The following is a 21,772-nucleotide window of genomic DNA, read 5'->3' as shown; positions in this document are numbered from 1 at the left end:
TTCAAGGGCTGGATTACTGCTTGCTTACAGCTTAACACTGGCAATCTGTTTAAACCAGCACCGTTGCATTGCAGCCTCACACATTCTTGCAAAGGGAACAAAGTACTGCAGTCATTTAACAGATCTGCAGCTTTGGAGAAACTACTTACTGGACATCCATCCACTTCATAGACGACGTCAAAGAACTGCCTTTGTGCCTCTGTTTTTCTTTTGTCTTCATTAATGTGTCTAAGGAAAGCATATTATATTTAATCTTCAATACCAAGCAAGAGTAAATGGATGCACTGTATTTAAGACATACAAAAATAATAAAGCTAAACATTCAGGGAGCTAATTTACACAGCAGCATTTGCCACATTTGCCTGAAGAAATAACCAAATACCACATGAAATCACATAGAAAACTTCAGTTCTATAACACTATTCTTGTCAAGTTACCGGCACTTGACACACCAATCAGTTAAAATAGGATTCTCCTCCCCTCCCCTGCAAGATTTTGAACCAGAGACAACTCAGTTCTTTTCAGCCTGTATTTTGTCTCCCCCAAATCAGGACTGCAGCTCAACACAGCAGATCCAAGAATAATTACAATTTTAAAATTGTTGTTAAAACTGGACAAACATTTATCCAATTAATACAGGAGTTCTTGTTGCTGGAGACATACGCTACACTTCAAAAGAGGTGAGACTTACAATCTAAACAACTTCAGCTTTCAGCTAATTAACTCATGGAACAGTGCCAAGGAAAGCTAATACAGGACCAGAAGAAAAACTAATCTCCCACCAAAAGTCTGTCCTTTCAGTAGATATAATGCACAGAAGTAAGATTTAAAGACAAAAATCCAGCTCTTCCATTCCAGAGAGAAAAGACAGAAATAAGAGTTGAAACAGAACAGAGGACTGGGGACAGCCCTGCTGAAGCAGGGAGTCAGCAGAGGTTCAGGTCCAAGTGCTGGGGAACATCACAGACTCCTTCAGAGCTCTGGCACAGAACTCCAAAGTGACACTAGCAGCCAAAAGGAGGGTGAAGAACACCTACAGTTATGTTTACTTACTGTTCCTTGTGGCAACATAACACTGACAATTTAGGAGGAACAGAGGGATCTAACTGCAGTATGTTTAACAGTATGTTCCATAGAATCAACACGACTTACGTCATCACCTCCTTTAATGATTCAATGGCTCTCTCTAGAGTTATTTTATCTGGGTTCTCTTCTGCTGTATGTTTCTTAATATCTACAATTAAAAAAAAAAAAAGAAAGACTCCATATATATTACAAGTGCCTGAAAAGAAACATGAAAAACTCACATTTAAACTGAGTTAAGATAAGCCAACTGAAGACATCAGATCTACCCTGGAGTCCAAGTAGCACTGATTAAGTGGGTAACTAGGCTGAACAGAAGCTGTCCAGACATCTCATTAAGAAAAAAAAAAACACATACAATACAGAAACCAAACCCTTAAACTATTAAAAAAAATTAAATTGAAGTGTAAAAACAAGAACAGAAGTCTTTTTCCACCTGAAGCAAAGAGTGATGTGGATTTTTTACTATCTTTATTAACAAAAGCATTATTATAGCAAGTGGTTGATACCAGGTGGAACACATGAAACTGTGAGCCTTGTCAATATGAATTGCTCTCTAGTTTATGTTAGTTTCATTTGAATCTCAATTATATTCTTGTTTGAAGAGACAGAATTGTCAGTGCAAACTGTTCCTCTATCTGTATCCTGCATACAAATGTATGAACAAGTGGAATTTAGACAGAATTTATGCTTTCTTCAGTAGTGGGTCTCACTGACTGCCAGGAATCATGGTTGACTGACATAATCAGGCGTGTTTTAGATGAGAAAAGCTGTTTCTAATGATGACAAAAGGTAGACATCATCTTGTGGTTTTAACACCTTCACAGACAAACTAATAAAATTACATCACTAGGTTACCATTTAGTAGTAGGGCAACACTGGGCAGCCTTTGAACAGGACGGATAAGGAGCTCAGCAAGGCTTTGGCGGCCACATTCAGGTTTAGCTTGATTTATCTGGGGAAAAGGAAATAATGTTTACTTTTTTTTTTTTTTACATACATATACAAGAAAAGCACAAGATCAGAGAAAAATTCCCTTCCTTGAAATCAGCATTGCTATACAAGTGTGAGAATTGTTTACCACAGTCATTAACAGAGCATGTTAAAAACCACATTATATTCAAAAGTACATAGTGATTTATATTCTGAGAATGTCTAGTTTTAAAGGGTCCATATCAACCCTTCAGCTCTTGTTCCAGCTACTAATGTAGAGTGGGACTGGGGACACATTATATTCAAAAGTACACAGTGATTTATATTCTGAGAATGTCTAGTTTTAAAGGGTCCATATCAAGCCTTCAGCTCTTGTTCCAGCTACTAATGTAGAGTGGGACTGGGGATGGCCTGTTCTCGTATTTGTTCCCCATCTTTTAGATATCAATACTTGGATGTAATTCCTAGTCCCTCAGAAAACACAAGCTGAAACTGCCAGTGTTTGACAGTTGACTATTTAGATATAGGAGTTAAAGCTACACTGCACTATTAACAGTACACACACATCTGAAGAGATCAAGAGTCTTAAGTCTCATATTCAGATAATGATCTTTGAAGATCATCTTCCTGTTAGATCTCCACTGTTAGGCTTCTATTCATTAGTCACAAGAATGCTGAGAAATTCTGCCTCCCTGGAGTTTCACAGCTGCCCAAGGAAAGTTAAAAGCTGTTTCAGATATACAAGTCTCACAGGGAGGGGACCAGTCAAAGAAGCAGCTCCAGTTATCTTTGCAGAAAAGAGAAGACGTGTATTTGGGTGGAACTTTTTTCCAGCAACAAATGCATATAATTAAACCACCTTGAAAGCTGTTTAACAGAGGAGGAACTCAGACTTTTTCTGAAAGAGCCTTATGAGGAGCTTGAGAGATTGAAGTTCAAATCCTTCCTATTTCTGTCTCACCAAGAGATGTTCACATTCCTTCAAGCTTTCAAAATTTCACATTCTTCCATCTACTGCATTCAGGAGAACATGGTAACAGTCCCCACGTTCTACTCATAGACTTATTTCTGCCGACATTTACCTTTAGGAAGGCATGAAACCTTGGTTTCTGCTTTTCACATCTTGTAATTGTCTCCTTGCTCATTTCAAAGAAATTCACAAACGGAGGGTATGTTTTCAACAAGTCTTTTGACTGAAAGAAACAACTGTTAGGGCTCTGCTTTACATATTATGTATCCTTGTACATATGTTCATATGCCCTGAGCCATACAAAGCTGCTCAAAGGCACATTGCAATAAAGAATAATAAAAAATGTGTTGTAAACCCATACATGTTCTCAGAACAAGTTAAGACATTTTTGCATGCCAGATGCCCCAGCTTGATGCTGCTGATTAAACGCAGACTGCTCTCAGCAGCATCAAGCAAACATGTGACAATGTTTGCAGCTTAGAAGCTGCTGAGCAGCTTGAGTGGGAGGCAGGTTCTCACCTAGCAAGAGGCTTTTGGTGAGAATTTTGGAAATTTCAGACAGGTATTTTCACCAGTTACTGCAGTCACCTTTTAAACCACCAGAAGCAATACCTTAGAGCAAAAACTTTTTGAATGACAAGCACTATTTGTCTCAAAATCATCAGATCAACAAAATCACAAGATACCTAGCAGCCTATTTATGTTAGAATACTCTGCAGTCCCAGACTCAGCCTTCCTGTTCTACACAGGACTCCTTATTCATTTACATGTTTCATGTCTTGAAGGAAGAACATAAGTTTGTGAAAAGTTATTTTCTTAGTTCTTTACTATTGATCAGAGGCAGCAGATGGCTAAGGGCCTGGGACGTGGCTTTTAATGTCTGAGTAAAAAGCATGTCTGTAGCATTGCAAATTACAGTTCTCAAACTGTAGCTATTTGTAGTTTTAATCCTTCATTAGAGCAGACATACACACTAAAACTTGACATGGATTGTATCACCTAACTCAACTGAAAAGTCTAAATAAAAAAGACAATGATACAAGTTGGAGCTCTTTCTCAGCAGTGCTTTGCTTGTGTTTGCTAGCTCCAAGAAGTGGATTACTCATAAGGCAAGATAATAGTTGTAAGCATAAAGAAAGAAACAGGAACTTACATATTTGAGAATGATATCACCAATACTTTTGCTTTCAGTCCAGTTTATCATAAGATCTTCCAGGTCTTCCTAGAACACATGCAGGGATGGGGGAAGAAGAAAAGCTGAGCATAAAGCCATTAAATGGGATCACTATTTTGCCAAACACACATCATTAGGTGTGTTTTCATGCTGACAAAACAGGCAATCTGAAAAGCTGTACAATTTCACATTCAGCCCCTCCAGTCTACTGAGGGCTGAAAACAAGAGCTCTCTGGCTTACTGAATATGTATATATGGCTGTAAATCAATGCAAGTACAGCCTGGCAGCATGTCAGGACTAGCCAACTCTGCAGCAAGGTGACACTGCTGCATCCAACACAATACACAACACATCCCAAAGGAATACTGAGAAAGGATACACAGAAGACCAATTCTAATTAAGACTGCATAACTTACCTAGGACTTAAGTCTATAAGACAGGATTGAAATAGAACTAGGATAGATTCCACTTACTTGCTACACCAGGGTGTCAAGGAAAGTGAGACCAAGCCTGTTAAGCCTATATGAGCTTGATAAGGATCAAGCTCAATCACCATCAGATAATAAGAGGGACAGGAGGGCACAGCACAGTTCAGGATTCACCTTAAGTGAAAAGACTTATCACTAATATTGGTTCGTTGCTGCCACTGCTCATATCTTTATAACACCAAAGATGAAGGAAAACACAACAACAAAACATCAAAGCAACTCTCTGCTGCAGGTGACTCCAATTTGACACATGGACACAGCTCTATTTTCATCTGTCTCAGTGGGCACACATCAATAGCTGGTGTGATTAACTAGACTGCACCCCACTGGTTGGAAAAAAAACCAAAACCTGTACAAATAAATCACCAAGTTGCAGGTACTCTGCAAGTCTCTCTATTTTAAAAGACTACAGTGAAATGCTGCCAGGAATAGGCAGATGCCACTATTTGAAAGAGTATATACCTATCCAGCAGATGCAATTAAAAACATGCAGAAAAGATTCAAAGTCTCTATGAAAGCTTCCCCTGCAGGGGAGAAAGTGCAGCTTGCCTTGATTTTAGTGTGCACATCAAGAATATCTGGAATGCTGCCAAATATGGTCTTGATCTCTTCCTGTGCAAGGATTGGTCCCCCAAGTTGTCCTTCCTTCTCCAATGGAACTTGAAACAGCTGACAAATTAAGAAGAAAAAAAGTTAATTTATGCCCTTCCAAATGCCAACATTGTGTCAGAAATAGTTATGAAAGCAACAGTGTTTTCCTTCTATCTCATAACTTCCTGCAGTCACAATCTTGAGATGTCTCCATTCAGCAAGGGTGGGTTTTGGAGAGTGGTTTGAAGATACAAAAACTTGGTTTGATACATCTCTACAGCATAACCCCCTCTCATCTCTTTCTACTCGCACACATCTTGGCTCATTCTTTAAGCAGATAATCAGCTGCAATGAAAATAAACTTTCAAGAAATTAAGCTCTTCCTGTAAGTTGTTTGCTATTCTACTCTTCTTGGAATAATTTTAAAAAAAAGACTTTTTCCCTCTGCCACCTCTTTCTAGTCACTAATATCTAAAATATTAGTCAAGAAGATCCTATTTTCCTGACACTTCCAATTTCCATATATATTGAAACAGCACCACAGATCCCAGATTAGAAATTGTATTTTCTAACCTGTAACTGAGTATTTTTATATGTCAGTAAAATTACATGAGATTGTTTATATTGTCATCTTCCTATGAAGCTTTGATGCAACCAAACCCTCAAAAGCCTGCAGATCACAGACTGAAAATATTAATTAATGTAAACATTGGGTATCTTATCACAATTGACCTGGACTGGCTTTAAAACCACCTGAATAATTGTTGTAATAATAATAATGTCATTGTTGTAATAATTTATTACCTGAATAATTGTTGTCAGAATATCAACATAGTTACTTTCTGTCTGATACAATTCCTTTGCAACCTGCCATCTCGCAGACTGCTTGAGAGGAAGAGGAGTTGAGTTTTTGGAAGGTCTTGCACAGGATTTTGGTGTTTCTGATGAAGAGATATTCCCAAAAGAAAATAGAGCTTTATTACAATAGAGTCCCTAAAAAAAGCTCACCCTCAAAGACAAAAGAAAAAAACATCAGAATTTTTAAGTGAAGATAAGTTTGGGGTTTTTTTTTAAAGGCTATATTCTAGAGTTATCAGGGCTCTTTCAAGAAAATGGCTCTCTGTTATAGCCTACTTATAGAACAATAGTAATATACTATTCCTCAAAATTAGACTGAAAGTAATAAGCCATTTATGGGCAGGTCAATGACTTGACCCTATTATTACTTCCTTATTTAGCAGGAAGCAAGGATTAGGTGCTGAACATTACTTATTTATACATTAGTACAAAAGTGCTTTTCTACTTCCACTTTGCCATGTAAACAATTAGCTCTCAGCTGCCTAGCATCCTTGCATTAAGTGTATAGCTCAAAACCATTTACTAAAATCAGCCCTTGCACACAACACTTATATTTCATCCCATAGGGGGAAGGGGAAAGGCTCAAGAAAGTAATTTCTCTTGAAGCTAAAGCCAAGGTGCACCTGGAACAGTTCAAGTGTTTTAAATATTTGCTCACGTATTGGATCTCAGAGACCTATACTGTCTTTTTTTATATCAAAGCTCATTATTGACATAGTTAACAATGAAATAAGTACCTTACCTGTTGTTTCAAAAATAGCAAGTTTTGAGACTGACTGCTGCTGTTGGATTAGAAGAAAATTCACTACCAGTGGTAAGAAGAGCACTAGCATCACCTAAGAAGGCTGATCTTTCCTGAATTCCTTCTGAATTATCACTTACAGGTTGTGCCTCATTGGGAGCTCTCATGTGATTTGAGTTTGCCTTTTTAAGGCAGTAGCAGCTCCAGATACCTCCTCTATATGATGGAACCAGACCTTTTCAAAAACACTTGGGGTATCAGCTTTTAACTAAGCCAAAATTTTGCAGTTTCTCACTTCACAAGAGCCATGTGCAGAGATATTTAAAACTCTGTCCATTCACTCAAAACCAATTGATGATTTATATTCTTGTGAAGTTTTAGACATAACAGTTTGCTGGCACAAACAGTGTTGCCTCAACAGAACATTTCAAAGAGCCAGGAGTGGGCCCTGCAGGAATTTTCCCTTAAACTCCTCTAGAAAAGAATCTTTGTCCTCTTTCTTCCAAGTATCCTATGGAGAGTATTTTAGATGATTTACTATTGACTATGCTGCTAATTTGCTACAGACTTCCAGCAGAGTATTTGAAGCATTTTGGAGTAACACTCAACTGTACTCCCTATTTATCATCTCTGTATCTATTCCTTCAGATATGAACACGCTTCCTGTGATCACAAGAGGCAGCTTGGCCTGTGTCTGAACTCTTCACTCCAATTTTTTCCTCCCCACTTTGAAAAGGGAAAAGCCTGGAATTACATTGCAAATCTGTAGCAGAACCTGTAAGATTTCCCTACCACCACCATTTCCACTTGCATGCAAGAGCTATTAAACACCAAGTGTGGCTGAATGGAAGGTTTTAGCTCTACCTCCGTTGGCAGTGCTTGACTCTGGAGTGTTGGAAATATCCAGCAAGGAGCCAATAGAGAGGGAATGTTCAGCTGAGGGGCGTTTCCGAGGAGGGAACGGGGACATGTCTGTTTCCCTGGTCAGCTGGGCCAGAGTCTCTTTCAAGCGGCGCCGTTTGCGGTTGCTGTTGGGAGTGCTCAGGGAAAGCAGCGACACCGACTTCTTGAAGTCAGGACTCTCCGACTGCAGGGAAAGAAAACTTCATTCAGGGGGTTTATCCTCAGTGTCCAGTTCAACTCAGCACAGAGATAGTTAATCACAGAGATCAACACACAACACAGAAGGAAACTTCTTAGGGAAGCCGAGGCGAAACAGGTGAAGCTTTTTACCCCCTCTTTTTAAAACAGAAACCACAGTGGTGGTTTTTTTGACTAAAAGTAAAACCTTTGGGAAGCAGAAAAAAAAGTTTCTATTCCAAATTAGTATTCTATGCATAAAATTTGTAATGGATTATCTGGAACTTAAATGTTACTTTAAAACATCTGATCTCTAGCCCCACACACAGTATGCTGCATGATAATTTTACCACCAAAATAGGCTGTGCATTGTGTGAGTGTTCAACATACCTTCTCAAATAAATACATGGACTCTCCAGCTCTGGCATCCATTTGAATGCTTCCCCAAAACCACTAAAGGAAAAAAGAAAACACACTTTATAAACACATTACAGAGATTGACCCAAAGTTTAAAATATTCAAAATAATCTATAATAGTTACACAGTTGGCATGGAAGATTTTTTTCAGAATAAAAAAAACACACAGTTCTACACAGCAGCATTCTCTAAAGAATTTTCAGCACTAACCTCTTGCTTTACAACATAAAGTTTTTTCAAAGGTTCAAATGGAAGATCTTTTACTGTACTTTCTTCAACCACCAAGTGTGTACACCTCTCATCACCAACTGGTAAATAGTGTCCTCCTAGATAAAAAAAATAAAAGGCAAATAAGCAGGAAAGAATATCCCTGTTAGAAAACAGTATCTCACTTAACAGTTCTGTGGCACCTGTCATTATAAACTCCACCCCGTTCTTCCCACAGGTTTTCATAAACAATCACCTTGCATTTCTGTCATTTCTTCCATGTTAGCTTTCTCATCATCAGAGAATCCCAGGAAACTTAACATGCAATCCTGAAAGGGAGGAACCTTGAACTTGTTTCTAAAATCATCATCAGCTGCACAGAAACCACTGAAAGAAAGAAGATGCACAAAAAAGGTCACTTAAGTGACTTATGTCAGTATTTAAGCAGAAGCTCACAACATTTGAGGTGAACAGCATGCAAGGTGAAGGCTGAAGGAAAATAAACACCTACATTTCATTCCTTTTCTCCCATGCCTTATAAATCCACTCAGCTTTCACGATAGGAATACCAAGACTTACAGCAATCTACAAAACAGGAAAAGTATAAGTTGTACCAAATATTTCCATTTAAAACTTTCCCACATCAAGAAAAATTCGTAACCTTCCTTTTACTTTTCAAGACAGATGCTGCAAAAAGTGAATATATTCCTTCAAAAGTCATATCCAACTGCAGCTTCCGAGAGTTAGAATGTATGAATTCAGTGACTAGGAGATCAGATCAATAGCTATTTTGACATTTCCTCAAAAGTACACCATTTTGTTAGTCTGACATCCTTCATCACTCATAAAAACACAAAATCACATCTCTGTTCCAGTGGAATATGGGATCTTTTTTCTGCTTTTGATACTTTGTATGAAGAAAAAACACCCCATCCTGCTTTTATCAAAGAGAAAGCAACTTTTTGAAAGGTAACTGCTTGAGAGATTGTACAGTTTTCCTACATTTTCTCCTTTGAGTCAGTAGAAAGGAGTGTTTGAACAGAAAGTAGGACTTCTCTTCCAACTGCAAGATTATAAAGACAAACAAGGCAAAAAAAAGCAACACCCAACCAACAATTCAAACAAGGGAGAGTCAAGGGGCATAGACATTGCTACGTCATATTAAACAGCACAAAAACCTATAATCTATTTATTTACTTCTAGACTGAACACAAATGTCCCAAATGATTCCCTTTTAGAATCAGAAAAGAAAAAGCACACTCAGGTCTATTTATGTATAAAGGAATATTTGAATCCTCACCCACAACAAGTTAAAAATCATTTTTTAAATGATATGCACCGATTAAGGACTAAAGGTTTTTACAAGTTACCTCAAAGTTTATTGTTTGGACGGACAAAAGCAGGCATTTGTTCATCACTGTCTTTACTACTGATAGCATCAATACTTAACCATTTCGAATCTTGTTATTTACTACACTTGTCTGTTTCATATATATGTTATTTAGCTCTCCCACAGAGACAAAAACATGCCAAAGCTCAACACCAGACAGAGATGAATTGACCATTACAAGTTATTGCTGTTAGTACAGGAAAAAACAGCAGCTTCTGAGCTGAAGTATGAAGAACAAAGAGTCTACAAAAGCCAAATTCCAAAGGTTTCTATGAAACACCAACTCAAGCTTACATACTCTGAATTTGTCTCCATGTGTTGAGTTTGCCACCAGATGAGTAACTTTTGAGCTAAAGTCCCTTCGAATTATTCCACCCATATGATGAACCAAGGTCACAAGCTTAACCTGAAAAATGAAGATGAAAAGTTTTCAGTATCTTTTGAAGAGCAAGTACAGTACAAAAGTGGTTTACAAAGCAAGTTACAGAAGGTTACATTAAATGTCTAGAAAGAGAAATACTCTGATCTATTCTTAAAACAACTTGTTCACATTGACAGAAGATATGGCTTATACATCAAAAGAACTATTATGATTTATTTTTATTTGAACATTTAGTACAGCCTTGCTGTGTAGCCTGAAGACTATCCAAGCCACCAGTACTCTCATGATCATCATACACAACACCTTCACCTTTTCCCACATGTTAGATTTGACATTTTCCTTGCTGATTTAGACAATTCTAGATCAAACCTAACTAACCTAAATACCAGGCAAAGGCTTTTGGTTTGGATTTGGTTTTTTTTCAGGTGAAGATATGGAGCCATCTTGTTGATTCCCAGGTGTCCAGTAGGGAAATCAGATGGCAGCTGCCTACTGAAATGGAAAAGCAAAGTCCTAGAGTATCAAACAAAGAGTAAAGTCCTGATAGCACAATATCATGACAAGATAACATGCCTGCGAATGCTCTGAACAGAGCTACAAAGATTTACTTGCCCATTCTACCACTTGTACAAAAAAAGAGGACACTACTGGGTGAACATCTTATCTGAAGCCTCAACTTACAAGCCTTTAAGCAAGCCCTATTGAATTAGAGCAGTTTAATGCCACTCAACAAAAAAAATGACCAAAAATGACACAGATAAAATTACATTAACTAAATTTTGCTCCCATCCTCAAATATCACTGCCTCTGGACTTGCAAAAAAGCAAAAGAACAAACAATTTATTCTCCCCATACAAGCCTGAGCTGTGGTTAAACCCTAGGGGTGATGGAACAGAAGGGTATCTTGAAAATATACTTATCATGGTTTTACCAATCCAAAGAAGAATAAATTACTTACTAATTCATCTTTCTTTCTGAATCCTGTAAAGCACAGTACCAAGTTCAACATACTTGCACAGTACAGTGGACGGCAGGAGAAAGGTAAAGGCTGAAAACAAGAAGAAAGCTCATGAGTCAACAGCATACTGCACTCATTAAAGTTTTCACATTACCTTCAATATATTACTGTTATTTCTAGTATTAAAAATGCATCAGACACTAGTCCAGGTCTGTGTATTCAGTTATACCTTACCTCCAGGCCTGCTGATAAAGTAACTAGAGCATCCCCAAGTTCTACAGGTAGCACTCCATCCTTTTATTTCCTCCCCAGTCCATCTGCTCTACATTACAGCTGTAGAGCATACATTTGTATGCTGCCCTTCCTAACAGCACAATCCCAACTGGTGATCAACAACTCCCACAGCTACAGCAGCAGTCGTAGCCCTACCACTGTCTGCCTGTACCCTCTCACTATGTGCAATATTCTAACACAGCATTAGAAACTTGCTTTTCTTAAAATTCTCTTGCTAGGAATGTTTATAACTGATTGGAAGAGCAAGAAAGATTTTACTGTGAACTCCTAGAACTCAGTGCAGCAGGGAACTACTCATCTGACTGCAGCAGGAAGCACACACCTCTCCTTTCTGCGCACAGTGCAGCACGACTGGCGGCCCGATGACTCGGCAATCTGCCTTGCAGAGGTTGCTGAAGATGGGAGCTTGGAAGTCAGACACAACGAAGATCGTCTCAAATTCCGGGGAATCAGAATCTCCAAGCTCTTCTATCGTGTCTGTCTTTATGTAGGGCGTTTTAATTTCCTTGATGCACAGGGGTGAAAGGGAAAGCATTACTCAGGCAACACACTTGCAACAGTGTAAAATTCAGCTGATGTTTATTTTGGACCATTAGAAAAACGTGATTCATATTTCAGAAACAGAGTTAGGATTTGTGAAAGCTGAATGCAATGCACTCTTCTCTAGCATAAGAATAGCTATGAACTGCTGGATGCTTTAAGACTAAATGTCAAAGTAATTCCTGCTTTTGAAGAATCAGAATTCTGGTTCCTTAAGCAGTTTATGTATCAGTTCACACTGATAATGTAGCACTGGAAGGAGCTAGGTAGAAAAAACACCCTAAGGTCAGAAGATAAATGAAATTTCAGAGTGTCAGAACAGCTTAGGGTACTGTGGGATGCTACTAAAAAGTAGCATCCAGTTTGCAACAGCAAGCTCCACGCTGCACTACATCTACAGAACAGAAATAGGTTTTGTTCATTGCTTGGTATTTTTAAGGGGTTAAAAAGAATTGTCCATTCCATTTTCAAACACTAGTTCCAAACTTTATCTCTGATGTCTTTCACATCAAGAAATGGAAAAGCATTTTTTGTACTTCAGTTTGAATGCAGCTTTCAGTTGAAAGAGAAATCCATTGACAAACACAAAGCCAGTTCATAGCACAAACTTATGTGTGACTGAACACAAGCATGCAGTTGGATGTCCCCATGGATATTGTGATGCCCCTTTTAGAAAACACCACTAGATAAGAGCTACAAGTATTACTCCATATTTTTAAAAAGTGCTTATTTTGATTAGCTGTGACACCATCAGAATCATTAGCATATATTATGACCATTATGCCCAATTAATACAAATTAAAGCGTGTGCACGTTTCAGTCCCAGTGAAGTGTAACATGCTGCATGCAATTACATGTGCTGAATTGCATGACATACCATATGAATAATACTTTTTATTAGTTTTTCTTCTGATTTATCAGGGCTACTTTCCTTTATCTTTATAACAGGTACTTCCATTATCTTAATGGTCTGTGGAAGAGGAGAACTTTAGTACAGAAGCAAATTGGTTACCACAAGTCTGAAGGTGTAACATGTCCTTCCAGTGACTGTTTGATCTCAGGCCCACATACCTCCAAGGCTTTCAGAAGCTCCTCACGTTTCCCTGCTTCCTGAACCAAAACCACTCTTGTTTCTATTTGAGGCATTTCTTCTGCTTAGAGAGAAGCAAGGATAATATTTGTATTTTAGCAGAAAAAATCTATGTCATGTCTAAATTAAGCAATAATATATAGAAGAATACAGACAGACAGTAGCCTTTCAAGATTCTTTATCAGGAGCAATCCTGAAAATAAATGTTACTTCAAGAAGAGTGTCCTTTAATTAAGGCATACCAAATTGACCTAGAGCCCAAACTTTCAAGTATGAGGGGAAACAAGAATCTGCAATTCATTACCAGTCAAAGCAAGAACACAAATCAAGGGGTAGGAAGGAGGAAAGACAACAAGCAAATGAAAACTCAAAAAAAATATAGGCTTAATGCTTCTAGCAGAATTAGATACTAAGATCTGCTGGGAAATAGACAGCTGGTATCTTTTCTAGTTTCTGTGTTCCTGGCTGACAAGGTTAATTACTTTCTTGGTAACTGAGCAGTTACCAGGAATATCAGAACTGAAATTAGATGCCTTGTTCTTTTTTTCCACGTGTTAATAAGCCTTCAAAATATTAGGAGGAAAAACAAGCATTGCCTCCACATAAATTACATCAACAGGCCACCAGCAGATTTTGGCTACTACCTTGGAGGAAAACATTGGTGATTGTTATTTAATTTCAAGATTTGTTCTTGCATTAATTTTGGGCTTAAGACTATTAATCTCTTCACCTCTCTACCTTATACCTATTAATCAGTCCACAACAGAGCAGCTGCTGTTTCCAAACACTGGTGTCAAAATGTCACCTGGAGTGATTTATTCCACAGAAGAGACATCAAATTGAACTGACAGTTTTCTGTGCAACAGCCAGAAAATTCATTCAATTTGGGCCGTAACACCAAACTTTCTTAGTGAAAGGATCCCAGATCAACACCCTTTTCCCTACTCTATGTACATTCTGGAGTTCAAAGTATCTCTGGTTTTTCAAAACTACTAAATACCAACAAAGTAATCAGTCATAGCAAAAACCAAGCAGTCTTAAAATAAACTTGCCCCATTACCTTCAACATCCAGAACAGTTGCACGGAATACATTCTCTTTGGAAGTTTCTATAATTTTTAAATCAAGAACAGAAGAATCAGCCAAGAGGCTCCTCCCAGTTTCAGACACCAGAGTACTGCTGTCAGCCATGATTATGTTTTGTTTCTTTCTTCAACAGCTGGAAGGTGGAAGGGCCAAGCTCAGTTACAGGTGCAAAAAGCTCATTCATAAGAGTCCTATGACCAAGGCTGTCAGCAGTGACTTCAGAAAACAAAACATTTAGGCTCTTACTGAACTCCCACTCACACTGACAGAGCATCAAGAGGAACACAATTGATAGAAAGGACTGACAACAAAGCTGTTACAGAAATGGTTCTGTAATTCATCTGCACAGAGGGAACTTCACCTCTGAGCACAGGCAAGCATGAACTCAAGTGCTCATTTAAGAAACCTTAACCACAAAGCACCAAATTAACAGCACTTGTTTCTTTCAGTGACAAACTATTATAAGCTACAATTGAGACTAAAATTAGCATTGTTGATCTGAAACATTAGCAGAAGAATTAGGGTAAGCATAACATCTCGCTGAAATCTGATTTTTCAGGTGAACTGGCTAGAAATACTGTGGTTAGAAATAAGCACCCAGAGAGTAGAGCCAGGACTATTTACTCTTAGAAAAATTAATAAGGCTTGAGAGTCTTTGCAAAGTTGATATGCACATATATGTCTAGCTGTATGGTCTGGTCTACTGTCCTGCATTAACTAGGATAGAGTAGAAGTAGCCTGTCATCATCAGATAAAGAGGCCTTCCCTCTCCTCTCGAGCAGAATGGATCTGTGCTCTCCCTGCCCATCAGACTTGTCACCTACTGGAAAGGCAGAATCCTTAACCCTCTCATTTTCTGGGAGCTACCTACCCAAATCCTGCAGCACAAAGATTGTTCTCAGACACCTGCCCATCGTCTGTCACACACCAGGCAGGCAGGGTGCAGTTCCTGTGATTCATCACACACCCAGATTGCAATGTTTGCACAGTGAGATCAGGAGTTACCCAGAGCAGCAACTACAGCTGAGCTGCTGTGGAGAACAACCCTTTGAGCACTTGAACTGAAATTGTTCCTGTGACTGTATGTGCCCTTTTAAAACAGCAGCTACTCAAATACTGCACTAGAGCATTGTCTGAAAGAGGACTCTTGAGGCAGTAAAACCCCTAGAGAACAGCACATGCTATTTTTCAAATTGTGTAATGACCATTACACAGCAAAGTAAGTCAGAAGACAAAAAGCAATGGATACTTTGGCATACCAACAACACAGAAAAGACTTTATCTTCCAGAGATCATGTCTGGGACTCGTGGAAAGGATTCAAATCTTCATAATACACAAGTTCCTAATAGAGTGATGAGCAGTAATCAACTTACAAATCAACACTACAATCCTATCATTATTCCAGATGTATTCAGCTACCAGACTTGCCACTTAATTTCAATTTCCAGGTCACACACAGCTGTGCACGTCCATGGAGCTGAGTTTCCTAGACCTAAGTCCCAGTCACCCACCGCATTTTTCTGAGAGCGAGAGGAGAGAGTGACCTCAATCATAAAGAGTCTTTGGGCCAGAATGTTACAATGTCACCACCAGGAACAGTTCTACAGTTACCAATTTTTTTGGCAGTAGTGAAGGGAAGTATAACCTTGGCATATTCAAACCATGTTGTTAATAATGATTTACCACAAGGACAATTACATATAAATTCAGAAGAAAACAAGCCCTCCAGTTAGAGGGCTTGTTTAACTAAACTTAAATCCTAGAGATTATTTCCTAGAAGTCTAAGACATCAGTACAGTTATTATTACACCAAGTAAAATGTACATGAACTCACAAAGAACTTCATTTTGAAGAAGCCCAGACTTTGGTCTGGGTATTGATTTTCTTTATGGATTTCTCTAATTTATTTATTTCTGAGATTCCATCCTGGGTGTGTTTAAAAATATTTCTTGTTTCAATAACAGCAATATTTGCCACTAAACTTACAGACTGAAATGCCAGGGTACAGAGGAGAACAAACAGCATACACGGACACAAACAGAACAGTTTTCCCTCACACAAAGAGCAAAAGTCAGGACATCATCACTACAGGCTCCAGGCAGAGCTAATACCCACACAGCATCACACTCAGAAATTACCTCCCAATAATTTGTGGAAAGCCTGAAGGACACAAACCACCCGCAAACCAAAACATGTTTGTTAACGCAAGGAAAGGACAGTAAACACTTCCCACGCTTCCCATGTCCCTCCCGAGGAACCAGCCAGGAAGATCCCGGAGCCCTCTGCAGGGAGGGGGCCGGGGACGGAACGGGAAGGGACGGGACAGGGCGAGGGTCCGCCGCGGCCTCACGAGCCAGCAGGTGCCGCCGGGCCCGGGGCTCCGCCCTACCCAATGACACGGCCGACGGCCTGAGGAGCCCCGGAGCAGCGCCGGGGCCCGGAGGCCCCACAGATGCCCGACACCGCAGCCCCGCTCCGGACCGCCCGCACCCCCCGGCCCCGGTGCCCCCTCACCGCCGGTGCCGCCCGCCGCCATCAGCGGCCGCCGCCAATTCAAAAAGCGAGCCGCCGCACTCACACCGCCGCCCATTGGCTGCCGGCCCCACCGCCCTTCTGTAAGCCGCCCCCTCATTCGCCACAGCCGCGAGATGTCCCGCCCACTTGCCCTTCCTTTTCGGCAGCCCTGCGCCCTTGTCCCTCTCCGATTGGTCGCTGTACCTGCCACTCAGAGGGAGCGAGCCCCCATTGGCTGTGAGAGGTTTCCAGGGCAGACGCACAGCGCTTGTTGCGGTACCGAGCGCAGGTTGCTGAGCGGCCGGGGTGGGGCCGAACTCTGCGCTGATTGGCTGCCAGGAGGGGCACGCTCTGCGCTGATTGGCTGCCGCAGGGTTTGAACGCTCGCAACGGCCGCGCCCAGAGACCCGGATGGAGCGAGCGGGGCGGGAGTGGCGCTGCCCTGACGGCCCCCTGACGGCCCCCTGACGGCCCCCTCACGGCTCCATCACGGCCCCCTCACGTCCCCCTCACGTCCCCCTCACGGCTCCCTCACGGCTCCCTCACGGCCCCCTCACGTCCCCCTCACGGCTCCCCCACGGCCCCCTCACGGCCCCCTGACGGTCACCTCACGGCCCCCTCACGGCTCCCTCACGGCCCCCTCACGGCCCCCTGACGGTCACCTCACGTCCCCCTCACGGCTCCCTCACGGCCCCCTCACGGCTCCCTCACGGCCCCCTCACGGCCCCGCGTCCAGCCGATCTCCACTCCAACCCAGGGCACCAGGAGAAAGCCGCTGTGGTCACCGCAAAAACATTAATGCTTCTGCTAAGTAAAAAAAAGGATATCGGTGCGCCTCCCTTGCACTGAGTTTCAGAGTAATCAGTTCGCAGGAAACAGGAGCTGCCGGGAAAATACGACTGGTCAAGGTGAAAATCAACCAGCTGACTCCATGGCAGCAGCCCCGAAATAAATTAATTATGCCAAATACTTAAACCGTCCTCTTATTTTTAATTTTCCCCAATACTAAAGCTTACTGGTACAGAAAGGAATTCTTAGGAGCTCAGCATCCTAGAACCTGATTTAGCACAATGTTTCACTGCAAATGTAAACTCCCAATGTAAAAACAACGAGAGATAAATTTTCTATTTCTAGAATGTTATCTGCCAAATTGAATGCTTAGATAGTCAAAATTTTTTTTTATACAACAATTTTTTTCAGTTCAGGCTTTTTCATGACTGATCCAACAGCTGTAAAAGCCCATCGACTATTTATGATTTGGAAAAAAAAAACAAAAACAAAATAGGAAAAAGCATAGAAAATGGTACCAGGTGTTGTTTATGCTGATGAGGTGTACAGAAATTAGGACTGAATTCCTGAGGAAAAGATTTCAGAATAACAGCCTGGAAAACAAGGAGGTCATTTCACTGTTGACACTTATGTCAAATATTACACAATTACACAAGCCCTACAATTACTTTATTTCACGTTGACTAATTTCAGTGATAACTGACAGTCAAAATCCACCCTTACCTGAGGTCCTTTTGTCACCTTCAAATACCCACTTGGGCCATCATTTTGCAGTTCCAGGCCGGGCCAGCTTTCACTGGATTTTCCACTGCACACTCTTAAATAAAAGTCCTTTTCAGCCTGGTTTCCCCCACACCTGGAACCAGGAGCCAGGTTTCTCCTAGGTTGTGACAAGTTCTGCACTACAGGAGTCAATATTACTTGTATCTGGAAAAGATATTGGTGATTGCACACGAATTTTCACTTAATGGCAAGATCTTAAAAAAAAAAATAAAATCTGTATAAAATGTTGTGCTTGCAAAGACAGGAGAACCATATTTAATTGGACAGGGGATTAAGAGGTAATAAGATTCATCACTTCTCAGTTAAAGTTTTAAAAAATAATATAATCAATACCCAAATACATAAATAAGTAGAGGTACAGTACATAAAGAGAGGGTCCCTGTGCAGTTGGGAGTGACTTTTATTAGCCATTTTTACAATATACTTGAAAATCCAGAATTACAAACCGATAAAGCAGTTTGGTTTTTCTGGTGAACCTGGAGTCCCAGGAACAGAACACAGACAAATTTTAGGTATTATTCACTTAAAAAACATGGCTAAGTTGTTGGGTTTTTTTAACCAAGTGCATTCTTCCTCACTAAAGATTAGTACAGGACTGATGACAAAATAATTACTATTCTTCATGTGTCTGACATTTAAATATCAAAGTGCTTTTCGTATAAAAGGCTCTGAAATAGAAACACCCATTATTTTGTGTTCTGTAAAATGTAGCTGAAACCTGCCCTTCCTTCCAGTTAACTAGGCATCAGTAATCCAGGAGCATAACATTTATTTTATAGTTAAATACTTTCTTCAAGCAGTGACACCCACCCACAAGGAGAAAGTTTCAGGAGATTAAATCATTAAATAAATCCTGACACGCCGCCTGCCTGAGAGCAGGGATCTCATACCTGTGGCAAAAAGAGAAGGAGGCCACATTGGAAAAGCTGATGGAACCCCAGGAGGCCCAAGGAGACCTTGGTGCCCTGAGTTGTCCCAGGAATTTGGGGTCCAGCACATCTTCCTTGGCTTCAGGGTGTGAGTTTGCACAGGTAAACTGCCAGCCCCATGATGTCTTGCAAGCATCCAGGGGTTGCATTATCTCTTTTACACTTTTTTAAACGAAGGGATCTTTCTGAAACCACAGTGGTTTGTTGTTGGTTTGGGTTTGTTTTTGTGTTTTTGGTTTTTTTTTTTTTTCAATCAACTGACTTATTTTAGCACCTGGAAGACAACAGATTCCTCAAAGAGCCATTGATTCAGTTTAGCTAGAGCAGCAGTTTGCAAAATATGAGGAAGGGGAGAGATTGAGCACCAGATGAATGGGGGGGGTCAGTGGGAGCATGAGAAACCTCAGAAAAAATCCCACCCAACCTTTTTATCTCTACTTTGAGGAAATAAGAAGCTGAGAGAGGAGTGAGGCTCATTTTTGCCAGAGGTTTGGGAACAATGAGTTTTGTTGGAAGAGATGGGCACCAATTATTACACTCAGGATGCTGAGTGTGGGTTTTAGGGGCAGGAGCTTGGGAAAGCAAAGGAACGGGGTATGCAGAGCAAGGGAGGCAGTGGAGCAGGGCACAAGGTGAAGGAGAAGGCGTGAGGACAAAATAATACAGAAAGGCACAACTTCGTATAAAACTCTGGAGACCTCAGGGACTTACCCTGTGCTGCTTTCTTGGCCAAGCTTCCCTTCTGTAGTCTACCCAAATGGACTGTGAAAACCACAGAAAATCCATCTGCTGTTGTTACTAAAAAAGGTTAGAGATGCTTGAGGGCCTGACTTTCTCGCTCATTCCAGAAACATTCTTCTGCAACCTTTAGAATCAGCGAGGTGGTACTTCAGGTCCAGGAAAGCTCGACTAAAACTGACCTTTAGTTTGTAGAGAATATATTTTTCTTATATTACGTTTTCATGTCAACTTTTAAAGGAAGGTTGTGCTTTCCAGGACTCTATTTATATTTCTATGTGACTTTTTAGTATTATGAATTCATTTTTAATTATTGTCAGTGTTAAATTTGGTGTTCATTCTTTTTTTTTTCCTGCACTGGATTAATAATGTACGTGAATCAGGTTATTTAAGTAAATATTTTAATTTGCTGATGATAGGATTGTGACTAAGTAATGACGTGTAAAGGCTGAACTCTTTAGAGTTTGATTTAAAAAATCTATTTAAATTCTTTTTCATGTCTTAGGTACAAGAAATATTCCTGTGTTAAACCAAAATTTGTTACTGACCCATGGTAAAAAAATGAAAAGCACAACAAACTCCCAATCCAAAACAAAATTACAAAATAAGCATACCTTAAACAAATAATCTTTCTGGCATCATTTTGTGATGGGTTCAATGGGAAACAGTATGGTTTCTTCAGGTAAAATAAGGGTGTCTCTGAGTTTCTGGAAACACTTTGAATCTGTGATCCTCTTGAACTGACTTGAATTGACCCACGTTGCAGCCTTCATCTCACCTCCTCAGCCTCTGGGCTCAGTGGAGAAGGGCCAACCCTACCTGAACATTGATGTTCCTGTTCTCTGCTGGCAAAGAGCTGCCACCACGCACATCTGCTGCTGCTACAACCCTAAATATGAAAATCAAGGCCAGCTGTCACAGGGCTTGGAGCAACTTGGTCTAGTGGAAGGTGTCCCTGTCCATGGCAGGGAGTTTGGAATGAGATGGTCTTTAAGGTCCTCGCAACCCAAACCTTCTGCAACCATGAAACTGGTGGGGTTTGCTTGAAGGTCGGGCTGGCTGCTGCCAGGTCAGCCCCCACAGAACCACTCAGAGGTGGGCAAAGTGTTTGGGTGTGGGTACAGGGGTCAGGTGTAGGCACAGGGTGCCAGCAATGGGCACAGAGTGCCAGCAATGGGTACGGGGTGTCAGCAATGGGTACAGGGTGTCAGCAGTGGGTACGAGGTGCCAGCAGTGGGTACGGGGTGTCAGCAGTGGGTACGGGGTGTCAGCAGTGGGTACGAGGTGTCAGCAGGGGGTAAGGGGTGTCAGCAGTGGGTACGGGGTGTCAGCAGGGGGTAAGGGGTGTCAGCAGTGGGTACGGGGTGTCAGCAGGGGGTAAGGGGTGTCAGCAGTGGGTACGGGGTGTTAGCAGTGTGTACAGGGTGTCAGCAGTGGGTACGGGGTCTCAGCAATGGGTACGGGGTGTCAGCAGTGGGTACGGGGTGTCAGCAGTGGGTACGGGGTGTCAGGAGGCAGCACTGCAGATGCGGATGCCTTTGTTGGCCGAGAGCGCGATGGAGGAGCTCCGTCATCCCACAGCCCGTTCACCCGGGGCCCGCGGCCTCGGGCGGGTGCGGTGCCCCGGGGCGGCGGTCGCCGAGCATGCCCGGCCGCGGGCCGCAGCGGCTCCATGGGGCGGGCGGGCCAGGGCGGGGCGGCGTCGGGCGGACTCTGGGCTCGGCTCGGGCCGGGC

General features: G+C 41.2%; 1 protein-coding gene across 9 annotated transcripts in view; it reads right to left on the bottom strand.

Moving 5' to 3' along the window:
- The window catches only part of ECT2 (epithelial cell transforming 2), a 28,277-nt gene extending 9,942 nt beyond the window's left edge, over positions 1-18,335 (bottom strand). The window contains exons 1-19 of one of the 9 annotated variants that reach the window (XM_068200300.1): positions 18,311-18,335; positions 14,259-14,416; positions 13,180-13,259; positions 12,986-13,078; positions 11,891-12,073; positions 11,275-11,364; positions 10,233-10,340; positions 9,056-9,129; positions 8,801-8,931; positions 8,548-8,663; positions 8,311-8,373; positions 7,705-7,927; positions 6,045-6,181; positions 5,199-5,318; positions 4,140-4,208; positions 3,099-3,209; positions 1,942-2,038; positions 1,153-1,234; positions 150-228 (exon numbers count right to left, since the gene is read on the bottom strand). In XM_068200300.1, the coding sequence (XP_068056401.1) occupies positions 150-228; positions 1,153-1,234; positions 1,942-2,038; positions 3,099-3,209; positions 4,140-4,208; positions 5,199-5,318; positions 6,045-6,181; positions 7,705-7,927; positions 8,311-8,373; positions 8,548-8,663; positions 8,801-8,931; positions 9,056-9,129; positions 10,233-10,340; positions 11,275-11,364; positions 11,891-12,073; positions 12,986-13,078; positions 13,180-13,259; positions 14,259-14,388 (1,986 nt within the window). In that variant the 5' untranslated portion in view covers positions 14,389-14,416; positions 18,311-18,335. Of the gene's footprint in view, positions 1-149; positions 229-1,152; positions 1,235-1,941; positions 2,039-3,098; positions 3,210-4,139; positions 4,209-5,198; positions 5,319-6,044; positions 6,182-7,704; positions 7,928-8,310; positions 8,374-8,547; positions 8,664-8,800; positions 8,932-9,055; positions 9,130-10,232; positions 10,341-11,274; positions 11,365-11,890; positions 12,074-12,985; positions 13,095-13,179; positions 13,260-14,258; positions 14,417-14,529; positions 14,672-16,798; positions 16,824-17,002; positions 17,109-18,310 lie in introns of those variants that run through there. The other 8 variants (XM_068200297.1, XM_068200299.1, XM_068200303.1 and 5 more) reach the window with 8 other exon arrangements.
- Between the last annotated feature and the right edge of the window lie 3,437 nt (positions 18,336-21,772).

Source organism: Anomalospiza imberbis, chromosome 10 (genome assembly GCF_031753505.1).
Source record: "Anomalospiza imberbis isolate Cuckoo-Finch-1a 21T00152 chromosome 10, ASM3175350v1, whole genome shotgun sequence".
Lineage (NCBI taxonomy): Eukaryota > Metazoa > Chordata > Aves > Passeriformes > Viduidae > Anomalospiza > Anomalospiza imberbis.
Note: the sequence above shows the minus strand (reverse complement) of the source record. Positions and strands in the feature narration are given on the sequence as shown.